Source organism: Oncorhynchus nerka, linkage group LG12, assembly GCF_034236695.1.
Source record: "Oncorhynchus nerka isolate Pitt River linkage group LG12, Oner_Uvic_2.0, whole genome shotgun sequence".
NCBI lineage: Eukaryota > Metazoa > Chordata > Actinopteri > Salmoniformes > Salmonidae > Oncorhynchus > Oncorhynchus nerka.
In genome coordinates this window covers 63,355,720-63,379,086 of record NC_088407.1, presented here as the reverse complement: position 1 = coordinate 63,379,086, position 23,367 = coordinate 63,355,720, and the positions used below count along the sequence as shown (strand labels likewise).

The following is a 23,367-nucleotide window of genomic DNA, read 5'->3' as shown; positions in this document are numbered from 1 at the left end:
TTGACTTGAGTTACATTGTGTTGTTTAAGTGTTCCCTTTATTTTTTTGAGCAGTGTATTTTATGCTTTTTAACCTATTAAGCTTTTTGTATTTTTTTCCCCAATCTTCACTTAAATGGGACTTTTTCAACATTTTAAAGCATTCCCCAATGTTAGACAGTCACATGACTTCCAACAGTTCATTCACTGTAAACAATGCCATTTTTGACACAAATCAGCTACTTTGACCACTTTCCCAACAACTTAGGCGAAAGGTTAGAGCATATGAAATGTTCCTCTGCTTGTCTACTATTCAAGTCCGAAATCAGAACATAAATATATTTCGCCACTCAAAGGGTGGAGCTGTTTTAGTAACCGTGTCAACTGTAAGCAGGTGACGCCATCCTTTGTCCTATAGTGATTATGTACCCATAATTCATCATCACAATATATTTGTTGGTCCCATGTTTCATGAGCTGAAATAAAAGATCCCAGAGATGTTCCATACGCACAAAAAGCTTATTTCTCTAGAATGTTGTGCAGGCTGTGTAAGAGCTATTTGACCAAGAAGGAGAGTGGTGCATCAGATGACCTGGCCTCCACAATCACCCGACATCAACCCAATTAAGATGGTTTGGGATGTGTTGGACCGCAGAGTGAAGAAAAAGCAGCTAAAAAGTGCTCAGCATATGTGGGAACTCCTTTAAGACTGTTGAAAAGAATTCCAGGTGACTACCTCATGAAGCTGGTTGAGAGAATGCCAAGAGTGTGTAAAGCTGTCATCAAGGCAAAAGGGTAGCTACTTTGAAGAATCTAAAATATATTTTGATTTGTTTAACCCTTTTTGGTTACTACATGATAATATATGTGTTATTTCATAGTTTTGATGCCTTCACTACTATTCTACAATGTAGAAAATAGTAAAAATAAAGAAAAACCCTGGATTAGGTGTGTCCAAACTTTTGACTGGTACTGTACACTGATCAAAAATATAAACACAACATGTAAAATGTTGGTCCCATGTTTAATGAGCTGAAATAAAAGATCCCAGAAATGTTCCATATGCACAAAAAGCTTATTTCTGTAAAATGTTGTGCCACTAATTTGTTTACCTCCGTGTTAGTGAGCATTTCTCCTTTGCCCAGATAATCCATCCACCTGACATGTGTGGCATATCAAGAAGCTGATTAAACAGCATGATCATTACACAGATGCACTTAAAAGGCCACTCTAAAATGTGCAGTTTAGTCACATAACACAATGCTACAGATGTTTCAAGTTTTGAGGGAACGTGCAATTGGCATACTCACTGCAGGAATGTCCACCAGAGCTGTTGCCAGAGAATTGAATGTTAATTTCTCTACCATAAGCCGTCATGTACAACCACAGACCACGCCAGCCCAGGATATCCGCATATGGCTTCTCCACCTGTAAGATCATCTGAGACCAGCCACCCGGACAGCTGATGAAACTGTGGGTTTACATAACTGAATAATTTTGCACAAACTGTAAGAAACCATCTCAGGGAAGCTCATCTGTATGCTCGTTGTCTTTTAGCAACTTCCGGGTTGGAGCGAGCGGTCGCATCTGCACTCGGTCCGCAGGTAGTATTACATTTCATTACATTTCATTATAGTACAACGGTTTGATTTGTCTAATCTTAGCAATTTTTCTTCTTAGCTAGCTACATAGTCGTCTTTGTATCATAGATAATTGCGTAATTATCGTATTCCGTCATCCTAACGCAGTCTACACCGCCCTGCAGCTAGCTAGCTAGCTAACGTCTACCGTTAGCTAGTCCACCGTCTACCGATTAGCAGCACAACTTACACTCAACTGAACGACTTGATTAGTGTAGTGTTAGCTAGCTACATAGTTGTCTTTGCTGTCTTCGTATCCAAGATAATTGTGTAGTTTAGAGTGTGTAGTTTTAGAGTGATTATCTTAATTTACCGAGGTTAGCTAGCCAGCTATTCGTCGTCCTTAACGTAACAGAACTTCCGCACTCAACAAACCGGTCGCATTTCGCTTCGCTCCACAGGTAGTATCACATTTTTCATTTCATTACAGTACAACGGCTTGATTTGTTTGATCGTAGCTAGCTACATAGCTAGCTACATAGCCGTCTTTGTATCAAAGATAATTGTGTAGTCTTGAGCGATTTCCTAGGTTAGCTAGCCAGCTATTGTCGTTCTTTTAACGCAACGTAACGTAAATCAACACTGCTAGCTAGCCAGCTAGCCCCGAATAGCAGCACAGTAGCACAGTAGAAACCATTACACTCAACGGAACGACTTGATTAGTGTAGTGTCAACAACGCAGACACTGCCAGCTAGCCTACATAGTCAACAACGCAGCCTCTGCCAGCTAGCCTACTTCAGCAGTACTGTATCATTTTAATCATTTTAGTCAATAAGATTCTTGCTACGTAAGCTTAACTTTCTGAACACTCGAGACGTGTAGTCCACTTGTCATTCCAATCTCCTTTGCATTAGCGTAGCCTCTTGTGTAGCCTGTCAACTATGTGTCTGTCTATCCCTATTCTCTCCTCTCTGCACAGACCATACAAACGCTCCACACCGCGTGGCCGCGGCCACCCTAATCTGGTGGTCCCAGCGCGCACGACCCACGTGGAGTTCCAGGTCTCCGGTAGCCTCTGGAACTGCCGATCCATGGCCAACAAGGCAGAGTTCATCTCAGCCTATGCCTCCCTCCAGTCCCTCGACTTCTTGGCACTGACGGAAACATGGATCACCACAGACAACACTGCTACTCCTACTGCTCTCTCTTCGTCTGCCCACGTGTTCTCGCACACCCCGAGAGCTTCTGGTCAGCGGGGTGGTGGCACCGGGATCCTCATCTCTCCCAAGTGGTCATTCTCTCTTTCTCCCCTTACCCATCTGTCTATCGCCTCCTTTGAATTCCATGCTGTCACAGTTACCAGCCCTTTCAAGCTTAACATCCTTATCATTTATCGCCCTCCAGGTTCCCTCGGAGAGTTCATCAATGAGCTTGATGCCTTGATAAGCTCCTTTCCTGAGGACGGCTCACCTCTCACAGTTCTGGGCGACTTTAACCTCCCCACGTCTACCTTTGACTCATTCCTCTCTGCCTCCTTCTTTCCACTCCTCTCCTCTTTTGACCTCACCCTCTCACCTTCCCCCTACTCACAAGGCAGGAAATACGCTCGACCTCATCTTTACTAGATGCTGTTCTTCCACTAACCTCATTGCAACTCCCCTCCAAGTCTCCGACCACTACCTTGTATCCTTTTCCCTCTCGCTCTCATCCAACACTTCCCACACTGCCCCTACTCGGATGGTATCGCGCCGTCCCAACCTTCGCTCTCTCTCCCCCGCTACTCTCTCCTCTTCCATCCTATCATCTCTTCCCTCTGCTCAAACCTTCTCCAACCTATCTCCTGATTCTGCCTCCTCAACCCTCCTCTCCTCCCTTTCTGCATCCTTTGACTCTATGTCCCCTATCCTCCAGGCCGGCTCGGTCCTCCACTCCCGCTCCGTGGCTCGACGACTCATTGCGAGCTCACAGAACAGGGCTCCGGGCAGCCGAGCGGAAATGGAGGAAAACTCGCCTCCCTGCGGACCTGACATCCTTTCACTCCCTCCTCTCTACATTTTCCTCTTCTCTCTCTGCTGCTAAAGCCACTTTCTACCACTCTAAATTCCAAGCATCTGCCTCTAACCCTGCCTCTTTGCAACCTTCTCCTCCCTCCTGAATCCTCCTCCTCCCCTCTCTGCAGATGACTTCGTCAACCATTTTGAAAAGAAGGTCGACGACATCCGATCCTCGTTTGCTAAGTCAAACGACACCGCTGGTTCTGCTCACACTGCCCTACCCTGTGCTCTGACCTCTTTCTCCCCTCTCTCTCCAGATGAAATCTCGCGTCTTGTGACGGCCGGCCGCCCAACAACCTGCCCGCTTGACCCTATCCCTCCTCTCTTCTCCAGACCATTTCCGGAGACCTTCTCCCTTACCTCACCTCGCTCATCAACTCATCCCTGACCGCTGGCTACGTCCCTTCCGTCTTCAAGAGAGCGAGAGTTGCACCCCTTCTGAAAAAACCTACACTCGATCCCTCCGATGTCAACAACTACAGACCAGTATCCCTTCTTTCTTTTCTCTCCAAAACTCTTGAACGTGCCGTCCTTGGCCAGCTCTCCCGCTATCTCTCTCAGAATGACCTTCTTGATCCAAATCAGTCAGGTTTCAAGACTAGTCATTCAACTGAGACTGCTCTTCTCTGTATCACGGAGGCGCTCCGCACTGCTAAAGCTAACTCTCTCTCCTCTGCTCTCATCCTTCTAGACCTATCGGCTGCCTTCGATACTGTGAACCATCAGATCCTCCTCTCCACCCTCTCCGAGTTGGGCATCTCCGGCGCGGCCCACGCTTGGATTGCGTCCTACCTGACAGGTCGCTCCTACCAGGTGGCGTGGCGAGAATCCGTCTCCTCACCGCGTGCTCTCACCACTGGTGTCCCCCAGGGCTCTGTTCTAGGCCCTCTCCTATTCTCGCTATACACCAAGTCACTTGGCTCTGTCATAACCTCACATGGTCTCTCCTATCATTGCTATGCAGACGACACACAATTAATCTTCTCCTTTCCCCTTCTGATGACCAGGTGGCGAATCGCATCTCTGCATGTCTGGCAGACATATCAGTGTGGATGACGGATCACCACCTCAAGCTGAACCTCGGCAAGACGGAGCTGCTCTTCCTCCCGGGGAAGGACTGCCCGTTCCATGATCTCGCCATCACGGTTGACAACTCCACTGTGTCCTCCTCCCAGAGCGCTAAGAACCTTGGCGTGATCCTGGACAACACCCTGTCGTTCTCAACTAACATCAAGGCGGTGGCCCGTTCCTGTAGGTTCATGCTCTACAACATCCGCAGAGTACGACCCTGCCTCACACAGGAAGCGGCGCAGGTCCTAATCCAGGCACTTGTCATCTCCCGTCTGGATTACTGCAACTCGCTGTTGGCTGGGCTCCCTGCCTGTGCCATTAAACCCCTACAACTCATCCAGAACGCCGCAGCCCGTCTGGTGTTCAACCTTCCCAAATTCTCTCACGTCACCCCCGCTCCTCCGCTCTCTCCACTGGCTTCCAGTTGAAGCTCGCATCCGCTACAAGACCATGGTGCTTGCCTACGGAGCTGTGAGGGGAACGGCACCTCAGTACCTCCAGGCTCTGATCAGGCCCTACACCCAAACAAGGGCACTGCGTTCATCCACCTCTGGCCTGCTCGCCTCCCTACCACTGAGGAAGTACAGTTCCCGCTCAGCCCAGTCAAAACTGTTCGCTGCTCTGGCCCCCCAATGGTGGAACAAACTCCCTCACGACGCCAGGACAGCGGAGTCAATCACCACCTTCCGGAGACACCTGAAACCCCACCTCTTTAAGGAATACCTAGGATAGGATAAAGTAATCCCTCTCACCCCCTTAAAAGATTTAGATGCACTACTGTTCCACTGGATGTCATAAGGTGAATGCACCAATTTGTAAGTCGCTCTGGATAAGAGCGTCTGCTAAATGACTTAAATGTAAATGTAAATGTTGTCCTCACCACGGTCTTGGCCTGACTGCAGTTCGGCATCGTAACCAACTTCACTAGGCAAATGCTCACTTTCGATGGCCACTGGCATGCTGGAGAATTTTGCTCTTCACAGATTAATCCTGGTTTCAACTGTACCGGGCAGATGGCAGACAGTGTGTATGGCGTGGTGTGGGTGAGCGGTTTGCTGATGTCAACGTTGTGAACAGAGTGCCCCATGGTGGCGATGGGGTTATGGTATGGGCAGGCATAAGCTACGAACAATGAACACAACTGCGTTTTATCAATGGCAATTGGAATACACAGCGATACCGTGACGAGATCCAGAGGCCCATTGTCGTGCCATTCATACGCCACAGTCACTTCGTGTTTCAGCAAGATAATGCACGGCCCCATGTTGCAAGGATCTCTACACAATTCCTGGAAGCTGAAAATGTCCCAGTTCTTCAATGGCCTGCATACTCACTAGACATGTCACCCATTGAGCATATTTGGAAAAATCTGGATCGACATGTACAACAGCGTGTTCCAGTTACCACCAGTATCCATCAATTTCACACAGCCATTGAAGAGGAGTGGTACAACATGCCACAATCAACAGCTTGATCAACTCTATGCAAAGGAGATGTGTCGCGCTGCATGAGGCAAATGATAGTCACTGGTTTTCTGATCCATGCCTCTACCTTTTTTAAGGTTTCTGTGACCAACAGATGCATATCTGTAATCCCAGGCATGTGAAATCCATACATTAGGGCCTAATGAATTTATTTATTAACTGTAACTCAGTAAACTTTTTGAAATTGTTGCATGTTTATATTTTTGTTCAGTGTATATCACATATGATGGTATTGACCCCTATTGGCCAACCAATAAATAATACTTGACTAAACCGTTGGGCTATAGCTGTAATGCTCCGGGTGTCGTGGGTGTGGAGTCAAATGCAGGAGACAGAGTTCAATGCTGTGCGTCTTTTAATAGCACCAACGCACCACAGGGTGCTCACAAAAGTTACATTCCCAATCACAGGGAATCAAAAAGTACAATGGAAAAAATCACGACTAGGCACTAACACGTACCTCTACAACAGAGCCGAAGGTTACATAGAAATAATCCCGCACAACAACCAGGCGGGCCGGCTGTCTAATAAAGACAAACTAATTAAACATGAACAGGTGCTACCACTAAACATACAAGGAGGGGGAGCTACCACTAAACATACAAGGAGGGGGAGGAAAAACAATCAGTGGCAGCTAATAGGCCGGTGACGACGACCGCCGAGCGCCACCCGCCCGGGAAGGGGAAACACCCTCGGTCGGACTCGTGACAATAGCACGAAATCGAATGCTACAACTGGACGAATCATAATGACATATAATGTTGTTGAAAGCCTAGGCCGAGGCTAAGTGCAGGCAAATATTTAATAATATTCCTTTCTGGTGGAGGAGCTCCAGCATGGAATAGGTGTGTGTGTCACACACATGATGGAGCGGTGACAGTGATAAGTGACGGTGATAAGGAACGTCCTCCGACGCCAGATGGTTGAAATGTCAAAACGATCTCTGAACCAATTATATTAATTTGGGGACAGGTCGAAAAGCAAACATTTATGGAAATGTAGCTATCTAGTGTGCTGTTGCTAGCTAATTTGTCCTGGGATATAAACATTGGGTTGTTATTTTACCTGAAATGCAAGTCATGGTCCTCTACTCTGACAATTCATCCACAGATAAAATGGTAAACCGAGTTCGTTTCTAGTGATCTCTCCTACTTCAGGCTTCTTCTTCTTCTTTGGACTTTATATGGTGGTTGGCAACCAACTTGAAGGTGCACTACCACCACCAACTGGACTGGAATGTGGACCTCAGTTCATCTTTCAATCACCCACGTGGGATATGCTCCTAAAAACCAATGAGGAGATAGGAAAGGCTGAACTTGCAGCGCATTAAGCATCACAAAATGACCCAAGTTCAATTTTAGCACCTGGCTACGCACACGCAATGATTGAATAACATGTGTGTGTACATTTATTTTGCAACACGAGCAGTGTGGTCAGCATGTTATCGTAGTGAGTTAGGTTAACATCATGGGCTGGATAGAGGCAGTCTACCATGTTCAGAACTGAATAATAGTGGATTTATTTGCCTCATAAAATAATTGTATAAGAATAAATAAATAATAGTATAATAGCACAAACTATCGCTTATAAAGCTGTGATTTAAGAATAGCCTAGGCTATAGACTTTCATACTTGTTCTTTTTGAAAGTGGCAACTTTAGGACAACACCTTCTTAAGCTAGAAAATTTGGGAACTTTAACTTCTCTTAAAGCTTTTATGATAGACCTAGTAGGAGGATAGGTTATTGGCCATTTGGTTTTCAACTTCGTGTAGAGGGATTTTCTTGGTCCGCATGGATCATCTCTTTCTTAATAAGCTTAAACTTTATTAAACTGGTCATTAGATGTTTTCTATAGGCTATTGATATGGTTTATTTTCTCTCATTATTACCCTGGCTACCTTTTACATTTTTAGGCTATTCAAATAACTCTTTGAGCTTGAACTCTGTTACATTCATTGTTTGATCGGGAGAAAGCCCTGCATAAAATTATGAGTGTAGCCTATAGCCCAAAGTCCTATTCATAGCCTATCGAATGGAAAGAGAGGGAAATATAGGCAACCAATTATTTTTTACAGCTAGACACAAGAAAGTCAAGGAGTGTCCGACAGAGAGAGAGAGAGAAACAATATTTTCTGACTGGACCTTTTGCGCTGCTTGGGTGGAATTCTTCTCTCTGACTGGCCTACATTTCTCAATTGCGCTCTGTATATAAAAAAAAGTATTTATTTAAATAGGCTTTAGAAAATAGGAAAAGGCTAATTCCTCGGGAATGTCACTTGCGTGCTCCCCTGCTGTGTGCCGCGAGACGCCGTTATTCACTGCGCAGCGCCAGTAAAGTTAAAAGGCTAAAGCATCATCTGTCACATCACTGTGTCATCACCATCGACTATGGCTGTCAATCATCGTCAGTAGACGATGCTATCTTAATATCACCCAACTGTAGTAGGCTAACTTCCCACTGACTGCCTTGAAACTTTGAATTTGTTAACTACAGCACAGGGGGAGCACATTCTAAGAATGACACAATTAGTAATTCATGTAACTTTTGACACATCCACTACTTTGACCACTTTCCTAACAACTTAGTGTATCAAATATTAGTCTACTTCTCTGCTATTCAAATCAGAACAGAAATATCTTCTAAGATATTATGAAATCTACTTCTCTGCGACCCAGATCTGAAATCAGAACAGAAATAGTTTCATCCAATCAGTTGGTTCAACTACCACAAAAATACTTTTAACCAGATATTTTTTTTTTTACTTAATGCAAAATTACCATCTATTTTGAAAACGGTATTATTCACCAATAGTCTTCCTTGATAAGAATAATTTATTCTCTTGGGTGGCAGTATTTTGTCAGTAAAAGAAAATGTAGGCTAGTTCCAGACAGTTGCATGATTTGTAATATGATTCAACGATTGGCATTTTAGATGACAACCCAAACTCAGCCATCAAACTCCATTAAGCCTTTATTATGGTATTTAAACCGTGTCAGATTGTATCAGCAGCGTTTAGAAACCATGTCCATGACGTTTGTGTCTGTTGTTTTGACGGCTTCCTGTTAAACCGTCCCTTTGTCCTTTTGTGTTGAACAATAAAGGCTGGGTGTGTCGGTGTAGACACGTTACGTGTCCCTCATTCCACATATTCAGAGCAAGTGAATCTGTCTCAGTTCCCCAGGGAGTGCTTTCGCTCTCTCCCTCCATCTCTCTCTCACTCTCTCTCCTTCCTCCTCTCTATCTGTGAGTGGAGGGGGAGAAAATGCAGCACCGTAGCTGTGGTAATTGCACCAGGCAGGTGCTCACAGAGCTGAAGCATTTTAATAGAGCAGTACATTTCAGCCTGCATCTTTCATCCTCACTGTGAGGTCATATAACACCCTCACAGACGTTGCAGATCTGCTGAGAAACCCACTCAGTAGATGGTATACTGCCAATGAAGTCACATGCTGCGGGCTATAGATAAGAGAATAAATGATCGGGAAGAATTCCATCTTCCTGTCTGGTGGAGGGAGATACTCATCCACCATTTTGAATAAGATAGTCACTTTAATTTTGCCCTTGCTTGGCAGTCTTAAAAGAGCTCACTGAGAGGGTGTGTGAACGAGTGTGTGCTGGATCGCAGCTCAGGTCTCTGGAAACCTATCCCCTTAACCCTCCCCCAGACCAATGACTAGCCTGTGTGCTTGTGGCCACTCCCCCTTCATGCTCTCCTTTTGTCTGTGGATAAAGCAGCTGCCTCTATCCCTGTTCAGCCATGGGAGCCGCAGGTCAGTACACACGCTTCTACTGCACTAGCTAAAGCTTTTCTCTCTTTGTGCAATCTGTAGATCAGATCACAATGCACATATGCTGATGTATGTCAAGTCTCTCTGGCATTGCTGTCCTGCCTGTCTGTTTTACGGCTGCTTCGCTTGGTGCGTGTGTGAATTATTATTTTTTTGCATCTCCATTTTAAGCAATACAGTAGATAAATGGCAAATCATAGTGAGTTTCTGACTAGTGACAGTGGGTTTATAGGGAGTGGCACTCAGTCAGATATCCAGCCTTATTGAGTAGTTATTGATTACAGGGAAAGAGGTTACCGGTAGTCCGTATTGGTTATTGAGAAGGGAAGCTCAGTATTGGTGATTTGGGCAGATGATTATGGGGGTATGGCAAAATGTGCACCCGCCCCTCACAAAGTGAGAGGGTCAGTGGTGGTAAAATTAGAGTCCTTTCAGCACCCAGTTTTAGAACACCTTTTTGGCATCCATAGATGCCTGTTAGAAATCAAGATGGCCATCATCTCTGTGCCGCTCACAGCTCCACGGCTAAAATTAGAGCAGGAAGGCGGATGGGCAGACAGGAGGGCTTAGGGAGGAAGGAGAAGACACCCAGAGCACGCAGACGTTTCACTCCTCTATGGAACAGGAGCACAAACTCTTTGGAACAGGCTTTGTCTCCTCCTCCTCAGGTGTCACATCAACAGTTGAACATTGAAATACATGAATGTACACTGAGCCACAGTCACTGGATGTGGAGGAGCTGGCTCACAACTGTGGGTGAACCAGACACTTTTCTCATGGAAACAAGGCTGTGTTTCCAGCCAACACAGGAGAGGGCTGTGGGGGTCACTTGAGCTGAGCTGGAACGGTACACTGACTCAGGCCTAATCCAGGGGTGACAAACCTCTGCCGTCTTTGTTGGGGGCTGAAAACATACTGAGACTTATGCCCAAAAACCAGAAAGAGCAAGACATGGCGCCAGTCTTTTAAGACACCATTGAATTGGATGTATACTGAACATGGCAGGGAGCCTAGTGGTTAGAGCGTTGGGCCAGTAACCAAAAGGTTTCTAGATCGCATACCCGAGCTGACAAGGTAAAAATATGTCGTTCTGCCCCTGAACAAGGCAGTTAACCCACTGTTCCTAGGCCGTCATTGTAAATAAGAATGTGTTCTTAACTGACTTGCCTAGTTAAATGTAAAGTGTTGGTTTCATGAGCTGAAAGAAAATAAATGTTCCATTTGCACAAAAAGCTTATTTCTCTCAAATTTTGTGCACAAACTTGTTTGCATCCCTGTAAGTGAGCATTTCCCCTTTGTCAAGATAATCCATCTACCTGACAGGTGAGGCATATCAAGAAGCTGATTAAACAGCATGGTCATTACACAGGTGCACCTTGTGCTGAGACAATAAAAGGCCACTGTAAAATGTGCAGGTTTGTCACACAAGGGAGCGTGCAAATGACATACTCACTGTAGAAATGTCCACCAGACCTGTTACCAGAGAACTGAAGGTTAATTTCTCTAACATAAGCCACCTCATTTTAGAGAATGTGGCAGTACATCCAAATGGCCTCACAACAGCAGACTATGTGTAACCACGCAAACCCAGGACTTCCACATTCGGCTTCTTCACCTGCGATATCGTCTGAGACCAGCCACCCAGACAGCCAATAAAACTGTGGGTTTGCACAACTGAAGAATTTCTGCACAAACTGTCAGTAACCTCAGGGAAGCTCATCTGAGTGCTCGTCGTCCTCACTAGGGACTTGACTTGACTGCAGTTTGGTGTCGTAACAGACATCAGTGGGCAAATGCTCACCGTCGAGGGCCACTGGCACACTGAAGTGTGTTCTTCATGGACGAATCCCGGTTTCAGCTGTACCCAGGCAGATGGCGTCGTGTGGGCGACGGTTTGCTGATGTCAACGTTGTGAACAGACTGCCCCATGGTAGCGTTGTGGTCATGGTATGGGCAGGCATAAGCTACGGACAACGAACACAATTTGAATGCATTGAGATACGTTGATGAGATCCTGAGGCATATTGTCATGCCATTCATCTGCTGCCATCACCTCATGTTTTAGCATGTTTTCAAAAGGGTCTGTACACAATTATTGGAAGCTAAAAATGTCCCAGTTCTTCCATGGCCTGCATACTCACCAAATATGTCACCCATTGAGCATGTTTGGGATGCTGTGCATCGACGCATATAACAGCGTGTTCCAGTCCCCTCCAGTATTCAGCAACTTCGCACAGCCATTGAAGAGTGGGACAACATTCCACTGGCCACAGTCAACAGCCTGATCAACTCTATGCAAAGGAGATCTTGCGCTGCATGAGGCAAATGGTCACACCAGACACGGACTGGTTTTCTGATCCATGCCTCTACTTTTTAAGTTATCTGTGACCAACAGATTCATATTTGTATTCCCAGTAATGTGAAATCCATAGATCAGATCAAATAAAATTGTATTAGTCACATGCGCCGAATACAAGAGGTGTAGACCTTACAGTGAAATGCTTTCAGGATTTCTGATCGATTTGATGTTATTTTAATGGACAAAAAAACGTGCTTTTGAACGGTAGTATATATATAGTACGGCCTCACAACAGCAGACTACGTGTGTGTGTATATATATATATATATATATATATATATATATATATATATGCGAAAAGAAGCCGGATAGAAAGGTTTTCACTTTGGCACATTCACTCCTCCGTTTAATCGACAGCTCAATCAAACGCAATAAAACATAGGTTAGAGCAAAATCCCACACGTCAGGGGCCTCTGAGGTTATCTGACCTAACTGCCTGGGGTACCCTGGGATTACTGCTGTAAAGGATATCACAAGGTGGACGTGTGGTGACCCTACAGTTGGGTCATGTTGGGGTGACCCTACGGTTAGTCATGTTGGGGTGACCCTACGGTTAGTCATGTTGGGATGACCCTACGGTTAGTCATGTTGGGATGACCCTACGGTTAGTCATGTTGGGGTGACCCTACGGTTAGTCATGTTGGGGTGACCCTACGGTTAGTCATGTTGGGATGACCCTACGGTTAGTCATGTTGGGATGACCCTACGGTTAGTCATGTTGGGATGACCCTACGGTTAGTCATGTTGGGGTGACCCTACGGTTAGTCATGTTGGGGTGACCCTACGGTTAGTCATTTTGGGGTGACCCTACGGTTAGTCATGTTGGGGTGACCCTACGGTTGGGTCATACTGTGTCATGTTGGGGTGACCCTACGGTTGGGTCATACTGTGTCATGTTGGGGTGACCCTACGGTTAGTCATGTTGGGGTGACCCTACGGTTAGTCATGTTGGGGTGACCCTACGGTTAGTCATGTTGGGGTGACCCTACGGTTGGGTCATACTGTGTCATGTTGGGGTGACCCTACGGTTAGTCATGTTGGGGTGACCCTACGGTTAGTCATGTTGGGATGACCCTACGGTTAGTCATGTTGGGGTGACCCTACGGTTAGTCATGTTGGGATGACCCTAGGGTTGGGTCATACTGTGTCATGTTGGGGTGACCCTACGGTTAGTCATGTTGGGGTGGGGTGACCCTACGGTTAGTCATGTTGGGGTGACCCTACGGTTAGTCATGTTGGGGTGACCCTACGGTTGGGTCATACTGTGTCATGTTGGAGTGACCCTATGGTTAGTCATGTTGGGGTGACCCTACGGTTGGGTCATACTGTGTCATGTTGGGGTGACCCTACGGTTAGTCATGTTGGGGTGACCCTACGGTTAGTCATGTTGGGGTGACCCTACGGTTAGTCATGTTGGGTTGACCCTACGGTTAGTCATGTTGGGATGACCCTACGGTTAGTCATGTTGGGGTGACCCTACGGTTAGTCATGTTGGGGTGACCCTACGGTTAGTCATGTTGGGGTGACCCTACGGTTAGTCATGTTGGGGTGACCCTACGGTTAGTCATGTTGGGATGACCCATGTTGGATGACCCTACGTTAGTCATGTTGGGATGACACTACGGTTAGTCATGTTGGGATGACCCTACGGTTAGTCATGTTGGGATGACCCTACGGTTAGTCATGTTGGGATGACCCTACGGTTAGTCATGTTGGGGTGACCCTACGGTTAGTCATGTTGGGGTGACCCTACGGTTAGTCATGTTGGGATGACCCTACGGTTAGTCATGTTGGGATGACCCTACGGTTAGTCATGTTGGGATGACCCTACGGTTAGTCATGTTGGGGTGACCCTACGGTTAGTCATGTTGGGGTGACCCTACGGTTAGTCATTTTGGGGTGACCCTACGGTTAGTCATGTTGGGGTGACCCTACGGTTAGTACTGTGTCATGTTGGGGTGACCCTACGGTTCGTATTGGGATGACCCTACGGTCATACTGTCATGTTGGGGTGACCCTACGGTTAGTCATGTTGGGGTGACCCTAGTCATGTTAGTCATGTTGGGGTGACCCTACGGTTAGTCATGTTGGGGTGACCCTACGGTTGGGTCATACTGTGTCATGTTGGGGTGACCCTACGGTTAGTCATGTTGGGGTGACCCTACGGTTAGTCATGTTGGGATGACCCTACGGTTAGTCATGTTGGGGTGACCCTACGGTTAGTCATGTTGGGATGACCCTAGGGTTGGGTCATACTGTGTCATGTTGGGGTGACCCTACGGTTAGTCATGTTGGGGTGGGGTGACCCTACGGTTAGTCATGTTGGGGTGACCCTACGGTTAGTCATGTTGGGGTGACCCTACGGTTGGGTCATACTGTGTCATGTTGGAGTGACCCTATGGTTAGTCATGTTGGGGTGACCCTACGGTTGGGTCATACTGTGTCATGTTGGGGTGACCCTACGGTTAGTCATGTTGGGGTGACCCTACGGTTAGTCATGTTGGGGTGACCCTACGGTTAGTCATGTTGGGTTGACCCTACGGTTAGTCATGTTGGGATGACCCTACGGTTAGTCATGTTGGGGTGACCCTACGGTTAGTCATGTTGGGGTGACCCTACGGTTAGTCATGTTGGGGTGACCCTACGGTTAGTCATGTTGGGGTGACCCTACGGTTAGTCATGTTGGGATGACCCTACGGTTAGTCATGTTGGGATGACACTACGGTTAGTCATGTTGGGATGACCCTACGGTTAGTCATGTTGGGATGACCCTACGGTTAGTCATGTTGGGATGAACCTACGGTTAGTCATGTTGGGGTGACCCTACGGTTAGTCATGTTGGGATGACCCTACGGTTAGTCATGTTGGGGTGACCCTACGGTTAGTCATGTTGGGGTGACCCTACGGTTAGTCATGTTGGGGTGACCCTACGGTTGGGTCATACTGTGTCATGTTGGGGTGACCCTACGGTTAGTCATGTTGGGGTGACCCTACGGTTAGTCATGTTGGGATGACCCTACAGTTAGTCATGTTGGGATGACCCTACAGTTAGTCATGTTGGGGTGACCCTACGGTTAGTCATGTTGGGGTGACCCTACTGTTAGTCATGTTGGGATGACCCTACGGTTAGTCATGTTGGGGTGACCCTACGGTTAGTCATGTTGGGGTGACCCTACGGTTGGGTCATACTGTGTCATGTTGGGGTGACCCTACGGTTAGTCATATTGGGGTGACCCTACGGTTGGGTCATACTGTGTCATGTTGGGGTGACCCTACGATTAGTCATGTTGGGGTGACCCTACGGTTGGGTCATACTGTTTCATGTTGGGGTGACCCTACGGTTGGGTCATACTGTGTCATGTTGGGGTGACCCTACGGTTGGGTCATACTGTGTCATGTTGGGGTGACCCTACGGTTGGGTCATACTGTGTCATGTTGGGGTGACCCTACGGTTGGGTCATACTGTGCCATGTTGGGGTGACCCTACGGTTGGGTCATGTTGGGTTGAGCCTACGGTTGGGTCATGTTGGGGTGACCCTACGGTTGGGTCATACTGTGTCATGTTGGGGTGACCCTACGGTTGGGTCATACTGTGTCATGTTGGGGTGACCCTACGGTTGGGTCAAACTGTGTCATGTTGAGTTGACCCTACGGTTGGGTCATGTTGGGTTGACCCTACGGTTGGGTCATATTGGTCATACTGTCGTGCAGGGATCATCAATTAGATTCAGCGTCTGGACGATTTTATTTCTTGAGCGAATAATCAGGGGGCCAGAACATAATTTGTAGACTGCAAATTGACCGCAAGAAGCCCAAACAGATATTTGACTAAAACAAACATTTAAAACCTTGTTTACATTTGTGTACGATCACATCTCTTTCTATTATGCGTGGGAATACTTTGGAACAGATTTCCAAGAATAAAATCACTTGGAACTGATGTGTTTTTAGTCTTATGTCCCCCCCCAAAAAAAAAAAAGTTGGGGGGCCAAATTCGGCCCGCCAGTTGGAGATCCCTGCTGTAGTGTGTAATGCTGGGTCTAACACTGGATCCTAACTCTGCTCTCCTGTCTCTGTCCTTCCCCCAGCCATTGACCTGCTCTACTGGAGGAACGTGAAGCAGTCTGGAGCTGTGTTTGGCAGTGTGCTCCTGCTGCTCTTCTCTCTGACCCAGTTCAGTGTGGTCAGTGTGGGAGCCTACTTAACCCTGGCCGCCCTCTCTGCCAGCATCAGCTTCAGGATCTACAAGTCTGTGCTTCAGGCCGTGCAGAAGACCGATGAAGGGCACCCATTCAAGTGAGTTAGGGAGGATACAGGATCTGTGTTTACTCAGCACATGAAATAATCTGACATTTAAACATTCACTCATCTTTTTTGCAATGCCACTTTAGCCTGGACACTAAAAGTCTGTTGTACTTCTTCCCTACAGATCTTATCTGGAGGTGGAGATCTCTCTGTCCCAGGATCAGATCGGTAAATATGCTGACAAGGCTCTGCTCTACGCCAACACCTGTATGAAGGAGCTCCGTAGGCTGTTCCTGGTCCAGGACCTCATCGACTCACTGAAGGTCAGCCTCATTCTCACCTCTGGGCTTAAAATAATGACATTGTCTCCCAAGTGGCGCAGCGGTCTAAGGCATTACATCGCAGTGCTTGAGGCGTCACTACAGACCCGGGTTCGATCCCAGGCTGTGTCATAACCGGCCGTGACCGGGAGTCCCATAGGGCGGCCGGTTATCGTAATTGGATCGCAATTGGATATCACGAAATTGGGGGTAAAAAAACATCATAATAATAATGACATGGTGGACACAACCATCTTACCAACACTACATTCTTTAACATATGTCATCTCAGTACTATTCCTGCTGTCAAACATTAAGTTACACTTAAAACATCAAATCATTTTATTATGACATACCTTCAGTCAAATGTCATATGCACATACCATAAATTGTGGGAGTGGATTTGTTTAAGCAGTGCCAATAGTTAAATGTTTTTACCCTGTGTTGCAGTTTGCTGTCCTGATGTGGCTGCTGACCTATGTGGGCGCTCTCTTCAATGGCCTGACTCTGCTTATTCTTGGTGAGGATCCTTCTACGACTGGCTACTGTAGCTGTTATACTCAGCTCTGCACCTCTCTACTGCACACAATGTTCAGCCTGACACACAGCTCATATTGTATTTTGTCTCAGCTGTCTAACATTTTATAAAATGTAATATAATGAATCATATTGAAACCTCCATTTACACCATCACAGAGCCAATCGGAGTATGTACTACAATCAGGGGAGTGGGCTGTAATAAGCAAGCATCACAGTACCCCAGTGTCTGTCAATGGTTAACCCAACACAGTGAGAACACACACTGTGGAGCAGGGAAACATGACCTGACAAGAGCAACTCAGACAGCCTAATGGTTGCCTCATCACATATGGTTCTTCATGGAACCAGTAAGAGTTTTACTGAAATCTGTATCAATTCTGTATCACAGTGGATTATTGATCGCTCTGCCCTTTTGAGCAAAAACAATCGATTTCCAAGATTAGGATTAGTTGCATCCTAAAAAAAAGGTCAATTCAGTAAGGGCCTTGTTCAAAGGATTCATTCACAACTGAAGACGTAACAGATCTCATATTTTTGTTAAGTCTCTGAGCTGGGGCTTGGTTGACACATTGTGTACATGAGAATATTCCCAGGGGGACACTCCAGGTCTAACTGCTCCAACACGCGCTCACTCTCTTCCCCTACAGCCGTGGTGTCCATGTTCAGCATGCCCATTGTCTATGAGAAAAACCAGGTAAGAACTTCCCCTCACTCTCTAGAACACATGTACTGTACATGATTCTTTTTTTACAATACAAAACACACATACAAACATAGTCATAGTCAACATCACACGCCCATCTGCAGCACCCGCACACTCTCCGCCATATGTCCTCAAACTGTACCATTTTGATTCTCTCCGTCACCCGGGCTCTTCAAACATTTCAATAATAAAACATTTGACCTTTCCATTGTGTTAACCATGGAGGATTGGTTGATTTCCAGTTCAGTTTTTCAAAAGGATTGACAAGAAAAGTATCATCCAACCCATGAGGTATCTCACTGCACCCTCATTTGCCATGTCTTGAAATATGCAGACGGATTAAAAGTAAATAAATGTACATTGTAATACTTCTGACAGCCACCTAACTCTGGCCATAACTTTTGAATTTAATAATCCATGCCTTCTGGAAATGTTATAGTCATTGTTAATTTTACACTTACACATGACTGCTATTGTGGTGTAGAATTTGTGAATTTTGTCTTGTGTAATAAATTGTGTATATATTAATATACTGGATTAAGCATACAGTTTAGTTAAAACTGTATGCTAATTTTATTAGTTATGTTCCAACATTCCCTCCATTTATGCCAATATCAGTTATTTTTAAGTCTAGGTTCCAATAGTTAATTCTGAAAGATATCCAAGGATTGTTTCATAGTGTTGTGTTTTTAGGGTGTGACATTGGTTCTTGTAGAATACATTTAATTTTCTTTGCTGTTGTTATAGTGTTAACTATGAAGTTGAATGTTCTTAGCTTAATCCTTTGAAAAAACACAAATATTTTGGGGCCATAAATGTGCATCTTCAATATGTACCCATTGTTCCTCTTTAGTGCATTTAACTATATGTCGCAAGTAAAAGCCCTGGGTGGTGAGTTGATACAAGTCCAAGTCTGGAAGGTTCAAACCACCCTCAGACTTAGGAAGATCTAAAACATTCCTTTTTATTCTGAGTTTTATTTTCCCATATAGTCTTATGACAGTATACTTTTTTTAAAGAATGTCTTCGTGGGGTAGTTGGTATTACAGAGAAGTATACATTTATTCTACCCATTAGATTTATAGAAAGTCTGTTGTGTTTAATTATTTCTACTTTCATATTGTTGAGTAATGGGATAAAGAATATATTTTTTTATGTAATCTAAGTTCTTTTTCCTCTCTTCACCCTCAGGCACAGATTGACCAATATGTGGGACTAATACGGACCCAAGTGAACTCTGTGGTGGGGAAGTGAGTAGTAGTTAATGACCTTTTTTACTCAAGAATAAACACACTAGTCCCTGGAACATCCCACTATAAAATAGATTGGAATGATGTTCATCTTGATACAAACTAGAAAAGTTTAACACTATCAGAGTGGTGACCTCCATGTTGTCTCGACAGGATTCAGGCGAAGATCCCCGGGGCCAAGCGAAAGGAAGAGTAGACCTGCGTCTTGCTAACAGTGGAGCCCAGCTCAGACTCAGTGGCAGACAGCTTGATCATTGTTGGATAGCCTTGTCATTATCTGGGGGTAGTACTATGTCATCTAGAAGGTGTTCTCTAAAACCAACCACTGGAGAAGCCTTGACCCCAAAACTGTCTAGAATGGTTAACACACATAGTAAATCACCCATGTTCAAGATAAGTCTAGGTAGACAAGTACACAATTTGGAAGAAAATGTATTTTTATTTTGTGTTGCTTGTTATTAAGCGCATGAAGTCAAGCCTTGAGTAAATATTATTTTGTATCTTTCGTGCAGTTCTCACACTAGTTTTTATTTTCCTTCAGTGCTTACAACAAACTAAGGTTTGGCACAAAAAAGCGATATGCCTACAGAAATGCTCTGCTGCCAATGTTAAATACTGCTTCATGCTTCTGAGTTAGCTGGTGGGGCTTCTCTCAGTATATATAGTCAATATATATACATTTCAAAATGATTTCTTTTGTGTTTTCAAGCACAAAATAATTTGATGTAATTGTAGTTTTTTGCATAACTATGTAACTACACACAATATCATGTTTTAGGTACTGTTGTTCAACTACTATGAAGACAAGGATTATCTGATGATATTTAGCTTGTTTGAATTAACTGTCCAACTTTGTACAATGTTCACCTATACTCAATGTAGTTCTTAGACCCTGGTCTAACTATTTGCACTTACAGTATGTATTTAATTACAGAATAAGACAAATAAATGTTCCTTGATGTATAATGTTATCATTTTTCAGATGCATTACTGAAAATAGGGTCCAAGACAAAATGTTTTGACAAGGGTAGTCTCGTCTTGAGTTAGAAATATTAGGACATACGAGATGTTATGTTTCGTAATGGTACAGAGTGCATACAACACTAGATAAATATCCAAAGTGACTTGAAATAACTTTCTATGAACAAAGAGAGATACCTTCTGGCACAGAAGGCCCTTTCCTGTTACGTGTGTGCTTGCATGTCAGTATGCTGAGATGACAAATTTAACTTGGCTGTCAGGTCACTGAACTAAAGCTAGCACCATACCGTGACTAAGTCAGATTCATTTATACAAAAGAAAAGGAGTTCCATTCCTTGAATATCAATGATTTATATCCCAAAATTATAGTGTAGTTATACTTTCCAAACACCGAACACAGCAATAGCAAAGCTGAATAAAAAGAAAAACCCAGGACATGAGAAGCATGGCAGGACCATGTGCAAAATGATCCAAATATATACCAATTATCAAAGGAGAATGTCCTCCCTGAGGGTTCCAGAAGAAGAAAATCTCGTAAAACATAAATAAGGGGAGTCAAGGTGAAAACAGCAGCATGCTGTGCTTCTGGTTGCTGCTTTAGAATGGCCTCACATGTTGAGCAGTGTGACGGGGTGTAGCTGGAACAGGACCCCTTTGTTCTTTCCATCTTCCTTCTGGACAATCTCCATCTTCTGACTGGGATCCACCTGCACACAAACACCACGCACACAAAATAGTCCCACATACACGCTCAATATACACTGAACACAAGAAATTATAGTGAAGTATGGGCCTTACTTTCTATTTAAAGTCAGGACTGATTTGATTGAAGTGGGGAAAACTAACATTACACCATGAATTCAAGCCATACCTGGTTCCATTTATTTGGTTCCTCATAGTACACAGGAACAAGGTCTTCCCGAGGGGGTGACTTAGTAAATAACCTGACGGGCGTTCGCGGCAGTCCTCCTGCAGGCTGTTGATCCTGTCAGGCCCCAGGTGCAGAGGACCGTTGGGCCCCTCACACACCAGACGGTTGATGGCACCACGCAACGCATTGATCTGATCCAACAAACAAAAAAACTGGTTATGTGTGGAAAGTTGACACTCATGTTTTATGATAAATATTGATTTGAATGGACTGACGCAGGAACTACAAGGGTGTTAGCTACCTCTGTGATGTCCTCCACATCGAATTTGACATCAAAGGCGAGCTCTGTGTCATGTTCAGGCAGGACAGCCTCCTGAGACTGGACGTTCCACCCCAGACCACAGAGGGCACCAGTGTAGCTGGTCCTCTCCTCGTTGGTGCTGCAGAGAATAGGCAAGGTTACATTACAGACCTGTAGAACTTAATGCATGATTTCAAGTGAATATTACAACATTATTTATGTTATCACTAAGCCCCCCAGAGTACGTGTGGAAATATAATAAGCAAAAAATAAAAAGATGTCAGTTTAAGCTAGAGATGTGTTTTTTTTCACGAGGCTGCGTCTCTATCCACCGATGTCGCCCTTCCGCATCTGCAGTGAAGGGTGGCAGAGCTAGAGCCGTGTAGGTCAGACCATGAGACATCCCATCTGCAGTGAAGGGTGGCAGAGCTAGAGCCGTGTAGGTCAGACCATGAGACATCCCATCTGCAGTGAAGGGTGGCAGAGCTAGAGCCGTGTAGGTCAGACCATGAGACATCCCATCTGCAGTGAAGGGTGGCAGAGCAAGAGCCGTGTTTGTCAGACCATGAGACATCCCATCTGCAGTGAAGGGTGGCAGAGCAAGAGCCGTGTTTGTCAGACCATGAGACATCCCATCTGCAGTGAAGGGTGGCAGAGCAAGAGCCGTGTTTGTCAGATCATGAGACCTCCCATCTGCAGTGAAGGGTGGCAGAGCAAGAGCCGTGTTTGTCAGACCATGAGACATCCCATCTGCAGTGAAGGGTGGCAGAGCAAGAGCCATGTTTGTCAGACCATGAGACATCCCATCTGCAGTGAAGGGTGGCAGAGCAAGAGCCGTGTTTGTCAGACCATGAGACATCCCATCTGCAGTGAAGGGTGGCAGAGCAAGAGCCGTGTTTGTCAGACCATGAGACACCCCATCTGCAGTGAAGGGTGGCAGAGCTAGAGCCGTGTTTGTCAGACCATGAGACAGCCCATCTGCAGTGAAGGGTGGCAGAGCAAGAGCCGTGTTTGTCAGACCATGAGACATCCCATCCCAAAAATTGGTCTTCTCACGAAAACAGCTGTAGTGTCCGAACGGTTTGCCAAACAGTTTATATAAACTTAAGTAGGTTAGGTGCGGTTAGCATGTTATTGGCATGCAAAAAGTACGGTAATTGAACTTGAATTAATAAACATGTTTAGTATCTCCACGTATACAAGCCGCTGATGCGTGCCTTTGGAACATCAATTCAATATACACCATTACAATAAATCCATTATTTATTTTAGCCATGTCTAAAGACACATTATGAAAAACAGAATATAAGTTGGTCTACTGTATGTTATCTGGCTATGCTCCATGCCATAGGCGTGTTCATTTAGCTGATAAGATATGCCTTTAAGTCCCGTGCCATCATTTTCAATTATATTCCTATAAAATAAAGAATTTAGCGGAATAAAATAAAAGGATATTTTGTCCATTACGGAGCGAGTGTGCATATGAAGTGGTTATGATGAGCGTAAAATGGATCATTTGAAACAGGTTCTATATGCTAGATTTAGAGTTATTTGGCAACTTTAGTTGTGAATGTTATAAACCTTAGAATGTCTTGAATAAAAACATAAGGGCTGCATGGTGCGACTGTAGGCTATTGATGATTTGAGAAAGTTGAAAAAAAAAGCTTACGCTCCACTCCGTTCCATGCCTCAGGCTGCACAGCTGGTCCCTCATCAAGTAATCATCTTTTCACCCATCAGACTATTGCCAATTTAATCTAGTCTTTATTAATATGTCAAATTTGTTTCCATTTAGAATGGACCATTATCAAATGGGCAGGAACAGCAGCAGGGGGGGAAA

The 23,367-nt window shown here is 45.1% G+C and overlaps 2 protein-coding genes across 4 annotated transcripts in view; one reads left to right on the top strand and one right to left on the bottom strand.

The window, feature by feature from the left end:
- The window catches only part of rtn1a (reticulon 1a), a 49,828-nt gene extending 29,483 nt beyond the window's left edge, over positions 1–20,345 (top strand). For 2 of the 3 annotated variants that reach the window (XM_029675506.2, XM_029675507.2), the window contains 6 exons: positions 16,405–16,612; positions 16,746–16,884; positions 17,332–17,401; positions 18,069–18,115; positions 19,316–19,374; positions 19,528–20,345. In XM_029675506.2, the coding sequence (XP_029531366.1) occupies positions 16,405–16,612; positions 16,746–16,884; positions 17,332–17,401; positions 18,069–18,115; positions 19,316–19,374; positions 19,528–19,570 (566 nt within the window). In that variant the 3' untranslated portion in view covers positions 19,571–20,345. Of the gene's footprint in view, positions 1–9,832; positions 9,940–16,404; positions 16,613–16,745; positions 16,885–17,331; positions 17,402–18,068; positions 18,116–19,315; positions 19,375–19,527 lie in introns of those variants that run through there. The other variant, XM_029675508.2, reaches the window with a different exon arrangement.
- A 523-nt stretch (positions 20,346–20,868) lies between these two features.
- LOC115138564 (ATP-dependent RNA helicase TDRD9-like) overlaps positions 20,869–23,367 on the bottom strand; it is a 29,794-nt gene continuing 27,295 nt past the window's right edge. Inside the window, 4 exon segments of the mRNA XM_029675511.2 lie at positions 20,869–21,062; positions 21,227–21,306; positions 21,309–21,417; positions 21,528–21,666. Coding sequence (XP_029531371.2) covers positions 20,964–21,062; positions 21,227–21,306; positions 21,309–21,417; positions 21,528–21,666 — 427 coding nt within the window. The 3' untranslated portion in view covers positions 20,869–20,963.